At 41.9% G+C, this 15,286-nt stretch overlaps 1 protein-coding gene across 3 annotated transcripts in view; it reads right to left on the minus strand.

The window, feature by feature from the left end:
• LOC122881782 (protein argonaute-3) overlaps positions 1-15,271 on the minus strand; it is a 37,961-nt gene extending 22,690 nt beyond the window's left edge. For 2 of the 3 annotated variants that reach the window (XM_044208388.1, XM_044208387.1), the window contains exons 1-4: positions 14,425-15,271; positions 1,864-2,035; positions 1,416-1,536; positions 904-1,112 (exon numbers count right to left, since the gene is read on the minus strand). In XM_044208388.1, coding sequence (XP_044064323.1) covers positions 904-1,112; positions 1,416-1,536; positions 1,864-2,035; positions 14,425-14,443 — 521 coding nt within the window. In that variant the 5' untranslated portion in view covers positions 14,444-15,271. Of the gene's footprint in view, positions 1-903; positions 1,113-1,415; positions 1,537-1,863; positions 2,036-14,424 lie in introns of those variants that run through there. The other variant, XM_044208389.1, reaches the window with a different exon arrangement.
• Positions 15,272-15,286: the final 15 nt, after the last annotated feature.

Here is a 15,286-nt window from a genome sequence, read left to right on the forward strand (position 1 = left end):
AGATGAAGAAAAGTAGCAATTATAAGAAAAGAGCAAAGAGATGGAAGGAATGAAAGATAACGGGGAGGTAAAAACAATCAAAGGTCATGAAATAGGACAAAATGAAAAGCAGAACATGGGGCAAGTATGAAAGGGTGCAGGAGATGACAGGAAATGTAAGGTTAGTTCACACATCCTGAATTGAGAATGTAGGTCAATATGTGTTTATACGGTGTGACATTCAGCTGCTCTTCAATATGGCCTGAAACTCTGTGAAATGAGAGGGTGGTGACACTGCCTGGACCCATCGACCACTTATTACTCTGCCCAGGAGACACATTAATAATTGCACATGGGCTACATGTCTTGGTGAATCCTGGACTGCCAATGTGTCATGATGCCATTGTAATATCGGGCCCATGGGGGCTGTGAACAGACCTTAATGAAAGGTGTCGATATAACCACTTTTTAATAATGCTTTGAAAAAGATTTTCATTAAAGCACTGGTGATATTGTGTTCGACTGTGCTCTTGCTGGGGCTTAGGAAAGTGATATCGAGTGGAAGATGGTATGAGGTCAAATATGGCACCTTGTGAGAGCCCATATAAGCTCTGTTTGATTTCCGTTGGGATCAGAGTGCTGATGTTGGTGCAACTATTACAAAACAAATATATAGTATTTACTATGAGTATCAGAGGGTGATCATTTTTTCCAATGTGTTCACTATCTTTTGACTTTATGTATGCTGACTGAAGATGAAGGTGGGGAGATTAGGTAAGTAAATGGGTCTGCTGTTAAAGCCTTTTAAAGATCACTTTTTAACAATAAATTATCTATTCAGGGCTCCAGCTGTCATTAAAAGATTGAACACATAAGTCTGAACCTTTATGAAAAACAGGCAAAATAAAAACATCAGCAGCTCACTTCATGGAGGGCAGGTGTCGCAGCACCACATCCACTGCGTGTACAGGGTTGGTGCTGATGGGCTTGTCCAGCTCCAGGGGCTCAGGCATGCTGCGGCCAGTCAGCACCTCGTGGAGCATGTGCCAGCTGACCAGAGACACAAACTTGATGGAAACTTTGAAGGGGCGATCTTTCCCTCCCTCCCCTGGTAAAGTGACATCCAGGTCCACCTGAGTGGGGAAAGAAAGAAGGAGGGCGAGAAAGGACATAGGAAGGTTAGATCAAGGCGGAGTGCATTAAGTGAAGGCAGGTGGTGGTTGTTAAGATTTTGTGTATGTGTGTCTGCATGCATGTATGTATGTGCTATGTGTGTTTTGGTTCAGGTAGTGATGAGCTGTTGAGATTGTGTGTCTGTGTGTATGCTCACTAGATATCACACATGGGTTACAGTACATTCAGATTGCGCTGAAGAGAAATGTGTGTTTTCGTGTGTGTGTGTGTGTGTGTGTGTCTCTGTCTTTTTTCTAGCTCACCCCTGCGGGTGCGACAGGCAGTGGATTGGCTGTGTACAGGCTCTTCTTTCCATCATAAACTGGCCTGCGATCCCCAAAGATTGTCACCTTAAAGTGCTGCACCATAGAGTCAACCACCTCCCTGCACAACACACACAACAAACTGAGTTTCTGTTATACTGTAGGTGGTAAAATACTGACATGTTTAAGACTTAATAAATAGTGTTAAAACTGTCAAATCAACAATTATCATCAAACAAATCATTAGTGAGACCATCTCTGAATTAAAGGTCATAGATTCAACAGCCATTTAACCTTTGGCAAGACTCTGCAACCCTGTGTACTCGCTCATTGCAAGATGCTCTATATTAGATATCAGTTAATTATTGCCTATTTCTAAATGTAAATACTGTATCTGAGAAAGGTGTAGGAGAAGTTTTAAAGATACTATTCAGAGGGCCCAACCCACCTGTTGACTCGCCGTGGACACTTGTCAGGCTTGATGTCCACCTCGTAGAGGTAGACATCCATCTTGGGGATCTCCACCTGGAAGCAGTTGGCCAGCAGCTTGATGGGCTTCCCCATGGTGCCATAGCCAGGCCGCCGTGGCATGGAGAACAGGGACTGGGCCCCAACGGCTCCTGAGAGGTGAACAAGAAGGGGAGGATAAATGAAAAGAAAAATTAGTGTAGATCTGAGTCAGGTCATTCAGGGTGAGGATGTGCTGAATGTATGCACACAGTGAGCGGGTCATGTTATATTAAACAAAATACAGTGACAGATACTGGCTTATCACAGATGCTATAATGGTCTCTAGTTAGTTTGTATATTTAATATAAGTTACTTTTTTAACTTGTGTTTAAGATTTTAATTTAATTTCAACTTTAAAAAGTTACTGATATGTTATAATATTCTTTGTCATAACAATTTAATACCCAAATTTGAGGTATCCTTCCCAAAACAACAGCATAGCAAAAGTATATATTATTTGTTTATGTATAAAAGAACATTTGAACATCAAAAAAAAAATAATGTTGGGCTCTATAGACAAAAAAGGGGAAATATGACATCATACAAGTTACAACTGAATGATGCCGACTGTTTTAAGAAGGTACTATACTATTTCTCTGTTTTTCAACTACCCTGTCAGTGGTCTGTTAGCGCTGGTTGGTAAGAAAACACACTGTAACATGGTAACAAGTGCTTGATGATAGAAAAAAACATTAACAGTGAACTTCCAAATGTCAAGATAAGGTGCTGTGTAGGGGAAATACCAAAAATAAACGCATCTCCCTTCAATATTTTAACCATTACACAACAAACACACACCCACTAAACTCTCAATGAAACCATACTTTCACACTTCTATGTAACATACATTTTTATTTGATCTGACCTACTGAGTAAAGTACAGAGATGATATAGATGTATCAGGGGAATAAAACCACTTTCAACAACATACGCCCATGATGAAAAAAACATGACGGTAAACACTCTGACACGGTATTTCATGGCGCACCAACTCTAAAGCAAAGAACAGCACACGGACGTTACATGGACACACATTGACCGACACGTTTACCGAAAACACACAGACAGAGACGCGCACACACACATATAGCATAGCGACTCAGGTACATTGACTATATGCAGCATCTAAATCAGGAAGTACACCGATTGGCAAATTAAGCAGTTTTGATGGCAATAAAAGAAATGTACTGTAGCTGCAAGACAAATGCTCGCAGTGTGGCGATACAGCAATTCTGCAGTTCTCACATTAGTTCTAGAAAATGGTGACTTTGCATGCACAAACACTCACACAAAGACCAAGAGATGTCTTCAACATGAGTCACTTTGATCCAGAAGCAGCGAGTGCTGTTCAATTGAACTTGTGTCCACACTCATGCCAGGGCTATTTTTGGGTCTGCTGAGGCTTGCCTTCTACGTCACACTTGACAAAACATGCTTGGATTAAACTTATGATGTTAGAGTGTTTTGCTATTGTTATGCAATAGCTATCTTCACACAAAGATGAGACTCATCCAATTGCCTAGCAAATGTTACTTTGTTAATGCCCCCCGCCCCAACCCACATGGGCTTTTCCCCCCAATTTCTCATTTTGTCTCCACAGCACTCTCCAGTTTCTACCTAAAAAACTGCCCCAAATGTGTCATTGATAAATGAGACTCATAGCAGAGTGTGATTCATCACCAATTTGACTCACAGGCTCACATGTGTGGGTGATGTTGGGGTTGAGGGGAAGTTCATAAAAACCTCTCCACAACAGAACAGAAACCTTCTGTGAGGTAACAGCAGACAACATGAGCATGACCCTATTTGTTTACAGTCGGCCTTTGGAAGTATGTTCTTTCTGCCCTGCTCTCTTTTTCCGTTTCTCCTCTGGTGGGCTGTGGAGTTGAGGCTAACAGGGTTGATGGAGGGTGAAGGCCTCAAGTTTGAAATAGCCTGCTGGGATAAAATGATGAAAAGGAGAGGAGAGTCTGGAATTCCTGCCACGGCTGTCCCTCTCACACAAAACTATGTGCACACAAACTTTTGATATGGTAATTCCTTTGGGGCCCTCAGTGAAACTTGTGAGGTAAGCCCAATTTCACACACAAGAGTGACAAAAAGAAGGAAGACAGATATTCTGGTAAATCTTCATTAAGGCTACAGAAATAAGCTTGTCTACCACAGATTGAAATCTGTCCTAATTCAGTCAATTTCAGAACAGAAGTTGCTCAAGAAGTCCTTGAAACAAACTTCAAGAGGGTCTTCCTTAACTGAGAGCATTTTTTTCTGTCCTATGATGGTCCTGGTGAGGTCGGCAAGTAGGAGGACGATAGCAGGGAGTGGCTGGATTAGAGAGTGGGCAGGGTTGGTGTTTTCCGGGTTTCATCTACGTCTCGGACCTGGCTTCATTTCAGCATGAGTCACAGAGCTACCACGGGCAGAGAAACACACAGCGAAGGATCCTAGAGTCCATCAGTAGCGATTACAGAGTCTTACAGAGAGAAAAAAATAAAATTTGAAGCAAACTTGAAGCAAACAAAAAACACACCACACACAAGTTTTGGTAGTCCACCTATTTTCGCACACACACTAACAGACACAGCCAGTTGGTTTAGTTTCAGTATGAAACCCACACACAGATGTACAGTAATTTGTAGCTGAGGTATTGCACACACACACACACACACACAGTTTATATTTCCCATATTACACAGAGAGTTAATACTTTCGGCATTTTGCACAAACACAAGAACACGCTCTCCCTGATGATTTTTCGAAACACACGCATACACATTGACAAACGGCTATAAATTCTCTACAAATGATTCCTGACACAGCACAATCTCCAAGGCCAAACCTCCAAAAAAGTGCCTGATCGCGCAGACTAACCCACCACCCGCAGTCATGACTTGTGTTTGGCTGGTGGGTATCTGACAAGAAGCAAGACATCAAAACAAAAAAGTTGTGTGGACCTAATCAAAACACTGGCCCCATCACCACAATATTTGGCAAGCCAGCCTCTGCGTTCTTTGGCTTCCTACAATTATGACAGACTTATGGGTGATTCTGTCGCTTGCAGAAATGCTTTGAGACAATGTGATGTTGGTATATTTAGGTTCCCTCTGCAATGATGGTTGCAAAGAAGCTTCATATTTCTTCAAGAGCCAATGTCTCTCCAGTGAAATGTTACAGAAATTTAATAGGTTAAAATTGAAGAAAACATGACTTGTACTTTCTTTACCTGTAAAAAAACAGATGAGACCCAAACCTCTTGTGCGGAAAAAAAGATTTTGGAGAATTATTCCTTTCATGCACTACAGTTTGATTTTATTTTTTAAACCAGCATATATTGGCCATTGGAGCAACCTGAAACTTAAGAAAATTCACTTTGGTCTCAGCATTCATCTATGGTTATTACTGTTTGCTGTGAACACAGATGGGACCTTACAACATCACGCACATGGCAAGCAACATGCTGTGATGTTGAAAATTAACCAGGCATGTCACACAGATGTGTTTCGCAGCATTTTCTGAATAACCAACCCGATCCTGATCATTCAGCAACACATCAGATACCTCCCTCCTATCTACCCCTCTTGGGAACTGTGTCTCTCTGTTCCCTCCACAAACAGACATAACAAACGTGCTTGTCCACAGGCAGGAGCAAGGGGGTCAGAGAGGGAGGTTTAACTGGCAAGCTGTGGGGCGGGGGGGACTGGGAGAGCAGAGCACTTCAGTCTCAAGCTTCTACAGATTTAAGTAGGTCTGTCCAATAGTTACCTACTGCCACAAAGTAGTAATTACTGAAAACTGAATGCTCAAGACATGTAAGCAAAGTTATTGTTATGTGATGACTAAGACTATCAAAATGGCCTTTCTAGGTGTGTGGGAAGCTATACAACCCCTAACAAACAAAGATGCTTGCGAGACTAAACACAAAATACTAGAACATGACCTCTGCTGTGGGTAGGTGATGTGTTATAGTTGTCTATGACAACAGTGAAAACTCTACCACAAATCTACACAGACACATCAAAGGTTTATTGACTCTTTGTACAGTGAGTGCAAGGGTTCAAGGAAACCTCCCCTGGTTGAGTTGAAAATTGCTGCACTGCGTGTGCGTGTGTGTATGTGTGTACGCATTTTCAGATAATTACAGGAAAGACGTGTTTTAACAAACAGAAGAGAGTAGATATAATCCTCCCCCTGTCTATCAGTATGATTCTCATTTCCTGAGCCTGTACATTCAGACAGTCAGAGACTTCTTGATCATGAATAAAATTCACTCCAATAGTGTATTTTAGTGAAATTGCAACAATTCTGTGTCATGGTGTGGATGGACATTGTCACTCAAGCCTTGGGCCTATTGCATCCTGCTGAAAGAGTAGCTTAATCGTCCTTGTTACCCTTTATTGTGCAGCAAGCCATTCATTCTATAACCTTGGTCTGGTGCTGGCTTATCATTATACAAACTCTTGTTTAATGAAGATATGCAATAGCATTTTAAGATTCTGTCAGCAACAGCCTACCCTCAGAGGTTTTTTCTTTAAATTAAAATTATATATTTCTTTCCATTTACTGCCACTGAAAGGTAAATTGTTACAGGTGGTTCTAAAAATAAATAAATCTCAGGCCTAAAAGCAGTATGGGTTTTGCATTTAGAAAGGAATTATCACTTAATATGAGGGATGCATTCTTAACTTAATATTTAGAATAACTTTCTTTATTTCTGGGCCAAATACAGTACTTTCAAGTAAAGCAGATATTAATAATGTAATAAAATGAAATATTTTAATGTTGCCAATATTCTACAAACTTTAAAAGGGATATGCTGCTGAAAATCTATGCTTTAATATGCTTAAACCCTGCAGGCTTGAAAGGTGGCTCTTAAATGTTGGTACTTTTCTCTTTCAGTGAACAGCTGCTGTGGTCAGCTTGAATTTATGTCACATACACTGTACTCCAATATTAACATGGTTTCATGGCAGAAATACAGTAAGCTTCCATATGAAATTCTCAAACTACTCCTACGAGTACTGCAACATAATCCACTTTCCCGCTGTCCAACAGCATGCCCAATATGCTCCACAACACATATTTTTGCAAATTTTTTGCTGAACACAGCTTCAGTTTGCTGCTTGTGCACTGAGCTGATTTTGTGTGTCGCTTGTGCAGTTAGCTGGCAACCCTACTTTTGGACATATTCCACACTTTTTGTTGGCGGATCAGTTTTACACAAGTCAACTGGCTAGGTGAAGAGTTGCTGGCGCCTTTTGCAATTGAAGCAAACCTCAAACCTGAACACACACACACACACACACACACACACACACACACTAATCAAGGTTAGAGATGCTTTTTCGGTGCTGTTGTAACCCTGTCTGGCAGCTTATTAATGTTTATTATCATCAGCATTTTTCTGAATTTGTTCAATTTGATCCAAGTGCAGCTCTGCTATTTAACACTAACATTACAAGTAGTTTGAAAGTCTCATTCTCTTCCCTATGACTGATCCATTCTTCATTAGTCATATGAGGACCAAATAGATTCACATTCACAAATATATGGTATGCGCAGCCAGTAACATCAAATACGTTGTGTTGGTGGTTTCTTTGTATCAATGGAAAATGTGTGGAGAGCACAATGGTACAATTTAGTTAATTAATTGCAAACAAAGCTGAGTGATACCATCCAGCAAGTGAGGCACCAGTGCTACACTGCAATAGTGTAAATTGAATAAATAAATCAAATACATAGTATAGAACCAATAACTGTGATGCCTTTCTTAGCATATGAATGTTTTGCAGAAACATCTCAGCAAATGTGAACTCGTTCCACTCTGCTGCTTTCCAACACGCAACACAGTCACACTGTACACAGTGGGCTGGGGGCCAGAATAACTGGATAGTGAGAAGCTCGGCTGACATACAGTCCCTGCTAACCCCCTCAGCCACATCTCCCCCAGTACACAAATGTCCACGCTGCTAATGAGTGCACATGTCCACACATAAACAGGCCCACACACCAACACACCAACACACAATACAGCTGTTGTGTTTCTAATCCAGAGAGGCTGAGCTGTGGGAACAGGGCGAGTGCTCAGTGGCGAGGCACAATGGCGTCAGTCACAGCAGGCAGAACCCAGACACACACACGCACAGATATACACAGAAAGACTGATAGCTGGCGAGGAAGGATTGATGCACATCACACACAGTCAGACTCCTCCCTCCTGTTCCCCTCATCAACCTCAAGCGTGTTGCATCTGGCACCCATGGGAGTCAATGCCACTCTCTGCCACAGATAAACACTAGCAGGCAGCCACATACTGACAGGCTGACGAGGGCCTGGTCAGTCACAACAACATGCAAAAATGTTGAAATCCCCCTCAGGACAAACTTGAGGCAGAGTGCATGTGTGAGAATGAAGACAACGAATGAGAGTACATAACAGAGAAATGTTTTCAGAGAGCATGAGTGAAGCAGGTTGGGGGATTTGGAGGGGGTTAAGAATCAACTGTAGTGAGAAGCCCAGCAGTGTTACTGACACAGGTAGGTGATGGATGGATACACACACACACACACGCATATATATATATATATTTACACACACAAAGTACTAGCTCTGTTAAACTGACCAGGAGATTCTACTCAGGCAGGTTAAATGGAGCCTTCTGTCCTCACAGTCTTGCTAGTCCAGCCTGAGTGGAACAGTGGACGAGGGCCAGAGGTTGTTGACTTTTTATGTTGACTTGGGCAGGATGACTGCTCTGTCACTCTGAGACTTTACATGCACTCTAATATATTAATTAGAACCAAAACAAGGTACTCAGATTATTGCAACTCTCATGTCAACGTCTTAACGAAAATATCTTACTTGCAATAGTTTGCCCGAATCAGAAAAAGTGTAAATTAGCAATGAAGATTTATTTGCAGAGGTTTTGAGGTATCTGCTGCTGATGCCTCTGTCGCCACCCTGATACAATGGAGGTAAATTTTATTTTGTAAGGCTCATAACATTGAACATCAACAGGTTTTTCCAGAGACAATGTCCCTGTTTCTCTGGAAAGTCCTCATCCCTGGCTGCATACAGGTTCTTTGAGATTCTATTTTTTCCAATTAAGAAATTGTCCCAAAAATAGTAAATAATAATTATTCAGCTGATCTGAGTTTTTCTACAACACATTTGTTTTGTTTATTTTAAGTATACAAAAAAGGTCTACAATCTGAATGGAGGCGAGACAAAGAGAACTCAGAGACAGACACAGCTCTGTGTGAAGCAAACCTTAAGCTTTACGTAAGCATGGAAGCAACTTCTTCTCTAGCTTAAAATTTTCTGGTATTGACAAAATCGAGTAGTGTGGCGTGGCAAAGTGTTTTTTGGCAAAGACACAGCCGCTCATGTCTGATTAATGTATTGGCATATGGATGAAAGGAAGACAATCACTAGCCTCTTAAATGTTTCCCTCAGGTTTTTGTTGCTGTTAAAACTTTGTCTCCTAAACACAGGAGTAAAAACAGGGCTACAATTTTAATTACAATCAGCTGAGAGACAATGAAGTCAAACTCTTCAATTATATGCAAATATACCTTTAATTTTAGTGGTATAAAATGACTGCTTGTCCCTTTAAATGTGAGAAAATGTGGTTGCTATTGAACTCTCTTTTAACAATCCTTATTTCAAGTCTGTATGGAATAATGAAGAGATATTGGTAATCTGTTTCTGCCACTGATAAACAGACTGACGTCTGTCTGTCCTCCAGTGAGTCCCCCAACAAAACACACAGACTTCCCCTTCCAATTCCCTTTCCTCCTGTCCATAACCTCCCCCTAAAATGAGCCCCTTGCAGTTCCCCAAAAAAACAGATCTCAGGAAGGGGAAAAGGAGGAGGTGGAAAAGAAGTGTGGTCTGGCTGCTCTGGCTTCTAATCTCTGTGACACATCACAACCTCTCTCTCTCTCTCTCTCTCCCTCTCTCTCCCCCTCTCTCTCTCCCTCTCCCTCTCCCTCTCCCTCCCTTAACTTTCCCCTCTGTCTACCCAGCAGGACTTTGCCATCAGCCCCACACTCTGACAACAGCATGTGTCAGCCAGCAGAGTTGCCTGTCTACTACATCAACACATGATTAATACTTTCTAGCAGACATGAGAAAGATATATTCCACACAGGGCCACATGATTCACAATACAAAACAGAAAACGCTTTTAGACACCAATTAGAAGGATATACTTGTTGGTATTTACTGTGTTGGGTAAAACTAAAGCATTGAAAGTGCTGAGCTGAAACAACACTTTTTCTTCCTATTTAGGGAACATGTACATGTAGGTCAGAAAGCGGAAAAAACAAGAATGATGATGCATCAGTGGAGATGCAGCACCTGCCCAGGTTAAATTCGGCACCATTTTGGATTTCAAAATTACAAAAAAAAAAAAAAATACAAAATAAAGCTTGATTATTTAAGCTGTACTGTCATAGCAAAGTCACATTTTGTGGTAATACAACTAGCAAGCACATCTGGCTGTAGCTCAGAAATATATACAACTGAACACTCGAAGGAACTCTGCCTTTGTTGTTCAACTTACGATACTAAATATCATTGACAGCATTCATTAACTTTTCATAAAAAGGGAAAAAATTAACCAGAATTTCCTAAACAAATCGTAATATATTAAAGAACCGGAATACTTAAAATGATCTCACATTGATACTCAAGTATTGTATCAGTAGCTCCCTTTAGTTTCTGGTCCCTAATACTTTTAATACTACTGCCAACATTGGCCAGATTTTAATTCATTATAGCATATCATCTGATGGAAAAAAAAGTATTACACAAAATTCTAAGGAAGGGTTTTTAAATTTTCTTCAGTATAATAAAGGCAAGGGTAAATCTCTTTCTAATACAATGAGCCTAAAGAGCAACGGCAAACTGCATTCTCCATAGAAACCTACAACAATATGCCAATGGTTAGCCTTATGGGTGGCTGGGGTTGCGGATGGGGATTGTCTATTGTCAATGGGCTGCTTGAATGAACTGAGCATTATGGGGAGAGACTGCAAATCAAGTCCTAAGCCCTCCCCTCAAAGCCGACCTCACTGTCTGTACAAAATCCACAGAGAACCAATCTACAAGGAGAATGACAGGGAAGGCAGAGTTTCCCACTGAGGCACAGAGAGGGAAATAGAAGCTGTAACCAGGGAAGGGAAGGAGGGGTGGTGGTGACTGTCTGTGAATCAAAAAAAGAGCGGGAAACCTGACAGTGTGAGAAAGAAAGGGGATAAGAAATGGGGAGAGAGACCGGCCGAAGACCATTAGTAAGGCATCCACAGGACAAAACCCACCTCTACCAGGGCTGCCTTTTATATCAAGCTGAGTCATCTCCAGCTAACTAAAATCCACCTGGTTACAAAGTGTAGTGTGATAGATGGAGAGTAGGGGAGGCCCCCCAGCCGTACTGTATCTGCCATCTCATTGTCTTCCAGTAAGCTGCATCTCTCAATATGCAAAGTATGTTTATGCGTAAAGTTGTTGCCACCACCGGAACAGGTTTCTATGATGATAAGAAAAGCCTAGGCTTTTATATAAATCGACGGTCACAGGTTACCAATCCATGAGGGTCACCTTGATATGGGCAACGGTGTAATTAAAAGAATAGTTCAACATTCGCTTTCTTGCCAAGAATTACATAAGCTCTCATCCAACTCGCAGCAAGAAGGCAAATAAATGTATTTCCCAAAATGTCAACTATTCCTTTAAAGGCTGCCACTGAAACCAGTATGACTTACCAATAACTGCATTCTATGTACAAGTCAAAAATGATATGTAAGAAAATATTTCTCTCTTCATTTAAGGTTATGTTTAACTATAGAGGCCTCCAGTAATGTTAACAAGGTCAAGCCCATAATTTGAAATCCCTGACTAGTTCTGGCTTTACAACTCAGCCATAATGTAACATCACATCAATCAAGTCAAGTGACAAGCTGTTTGTGGGCATACCTTGGGGTTAGTACATCAAAATTAATTTGATTTGTTTAAGGCTTGAAAGCCAAGTTGCACTCATTATATCCCTAGTGCTAAGCTCTCCAGAGCCATGGTTTCCATGCCACATGCTGCTGCTTAGACTACTACCAGGGAGAAGAGTGAGTCAGTTTCGAAGCGGGCACTCCGGGCCATTGACTGACTGATGGAGGGCCCACTGTTAATCATTCACCCAGGCACAGGACTCACTGGTTGGCCTGTGCCGGTTAGTGATATGTGATTGTGAACCAACAAAAACAATATCAAGGCCCTGCAGCAACCTACATGGACAAGCCACAAAATTATACACTAAAACGTGCCTCTGTCTGACAGTGTTAAAGCATTAATGTCTTCCAAAGTGAAAGCATCAACCACACTCCTTAACATACCTAACGTCAGGCTGGTTAGCAGTATACTCTGCATGAAATTGCATTTGATGTGTTCTCAGACTGCTGTGGAATACTGTATTGCAAGCAAACACTTATACACTCACGGCGAGTCCCAAGGTCTGTTTTTTTATGGTCAATGCTGATTGAGGAGCTTGAGAGTTATAGTGGAAGCAGACACGACTCAAGTTCCTCAAAAGAAGATGTAAACATAGTATTATCACAACCTTAATACTGTAGCTATAGGAGGAAAATGAAAATATTTGGTTTAACCTAATCACATAATATTGTTGAACAGTTCCAGCCAACAGAGTGTTGGGGGTCAGCCAACAAGGCTATGCCACAATTTTAAGTTTATAAGACACTCTTTTCACACTTGGAAGAGCAAAGCCAAATTTGGTGCTTCTTTTTGGTCACAAACTTGTAATTTTGCCTGTGAGAACACACCAAATTTAATCTAGCTCAGAGTATACTGTAAGCTTAACTCGCACACCTGCCCCAACAGTTACACATAACTTAGTCTGTTTGACATTGCTGTAGGTGCTTGGTTACTGGGAAAACACCTTGTGTTCCCTTAAGCTTATTGGTGTCGGGAAGTCTCCCAACTCAGAGGAGCAGAGAGGCTAATGAGACAGTAGGCAGCAGAGAGGGATCTCCTCTTAGGGAGGAGGGGGTGGATTAAGAACCAACTGCTGTATCATGTGTCACTGGCTGATCAAGAGTACCTGGCGTTCAGTTTATGGTCACATAAGTGGAAAGCTTCTGTTACAGCTGAGACAAAGCCAGGGAGTCCAGACTGTTTAACTGCCACTATGACCAAGAAAGAAACCGTTTACTGGCCATGGCCTGGGTTGACCATTTTTATCACCAGGACTAGACAGCAATGTGCAAGGTTACATGAGGTTATTGCTTTTGATAGGTTTTGTAGTTTTTGTATTTTTTTAAACACAGGCTGGTGTGTAGTCGGATATCAAATATGTAAGCTAAACTTCACAGGTTTAATTTACAGCTAAATTGTTCCAAAAACAACCAAGAATCCAATGTTCTTAAAAGGGACATTTCACCCCAAAATCCACAGTTTGTGAGCAGTTCATGTACATGAAACTGCTCACAGCAAGGTCTGTGGATTATCTGTGGATTATGATTTCTGGAAAGAGACACTGCTGTTGAGTTTATCAAATGTTTTTTGTGGCGCTTGAGCACCACAAGCAGAGTGCCATATAGTTCCATTATTTACCAAAAAGGCAGACATCTCTATGGCCGATATCGCCGAAACTCTGCAACTCACACCAAAACAATCTAGATGGATAAGTGGCACTACAGGTAAGAGGAAAAATATGTATTTTTGATTTTGGGGTGAACTGTCCCTTTAAGAAAAACACTACCTACCTACTCAAGCTTAAGGAATTAGAAAATAGCATTGACTAAATGTTTTATGCACAAAGCATGTCCATAGCAAAACAGGTTAAATCTCAGACTGTACTTGCTGTGGGAGAAGGCTACTACTACATATGTTGAGGTCAGTCTGGGGTCAGTGGGTGACCAAGACCTGGGGGCCTTGAAAACAGAGAGTATATCTACTGTCACAAGTTCTCAAGTGGCTAGCCATGTTAGGTTTGAGCTGAACACAACATCTCATTCTGACCATGAAATTTAACTTAATAGTGTGGGAGTTTTCCTGATAATGCAGGGGAATACCAGGGTTAACCTTAGCACTAATGAAGCCCTCACGCCTGGCTGATGATGCGAATGAGTTTACTGTGTGTGAGACAGAACTAACTTATCAGTACACTTAGGGGGATGACTTATTACAACCGCCAAATATTTTACTTTTGAGTTCAAAGAAGTTTAATTCAGTCTTGCATGAAGGGGAGTCTTACTCAGTTCAACCCTTTCAACTGTGACTCATGTTTAGGCAAAATAACAGCAGAGGAAGATAGACTGCCTGGTTACAGTTAAATGCCTTCAAGCTTCACCCAGGGCTGTCAAGCACAGATATAACAAATCATCCCGGTGTTTCATCTCACTAGCTAATGCAACCCTCAGGAAATGTAACTTCCACTGACACATGTAAAATAGTCAACAACTTAGTAAAGAGGCATTACGGAATAATGTACCTGTAGTTCCGATTTCCATTCATGAGGTCTCTGCCCGGATCACTTCCCGGATCACAAGTGTCAAACGTTTGGGACTCTTCCTCCGTTCAATCCGGTGTCTCCTTCGGCAGTGCACCGCCTCTGCTGAATGGCCAAGTGCCCTGGTCTCTGCTAGCTCCTCTCTCTGCGGGCTGTCAAAAGGGGGCCTTCGGTACAGTCGTTTCGCCGACCGGGGGTCTTCGGCGCCCCCGCACACCGCCGTTCGCACACTGTCAACGTATCCAATCCAACGGATCTCACTGCCACGGCGAAAGCTACTGGTTGCTCAACGCGACGCTGTGGCAGTGAAAACCTGCTAGTTAGCCAAGTTAGCTCGCTAGCCAGGCTTAGGGAAGAGGCTGGAACGAACGAGAGGAGCTGTCAGGACATCATCGCAGCTGGATCACTGAGTCCAAATGAATTCCTACCGATAACTGAACATTGACAGAGACGACATAAATTCGTATCTTCTGCAAAGCGAGCGTCTGGGTAGCTACAGTAATTAGCTATCTGGCTAGCTCGGCTGTTGGATTGTTGGAATTCTGACAGACGATGGCTACTTTTATCGCGTTAAAAACAGCCGTTGACACGGCCCCGTTTCCGACGCACGATATCCCAACCACGTCGTCTTCTGTAGTTTGTATCCCGGTGCTAAAATAAAGCCTGTCAACACCGGGCAGTGTCCGCCGATAAGTGTCAAGATTTTCAGTCTGGTTGACAGATCAACTCTGCGGGGCTTCAGCGAGCCAGCTAAATATGGTGAAGTTGCCTTTCTGACACCGACAGGAAGAGGTGGGCTCTGTGTCACCAGACGTCAGAAGAATCAACTCCGCCTTCACCCAAA

Source organism: Siniperca chuatsi, linkage group LG9 (assembly GCF_020085105.1).
Source record: "Siniperca chuatsi isolate FFG_IHB_CAS linkage group LG9, ASM2008510v1, whole genome shotgun sequence".
Taxonomy (NCBI): Eukaryota; Metazoa; Chordata; class Actinopteri; order Centrarchiformes; family Sinipercidae; genus Siniperca; species Siniperca chuatsi.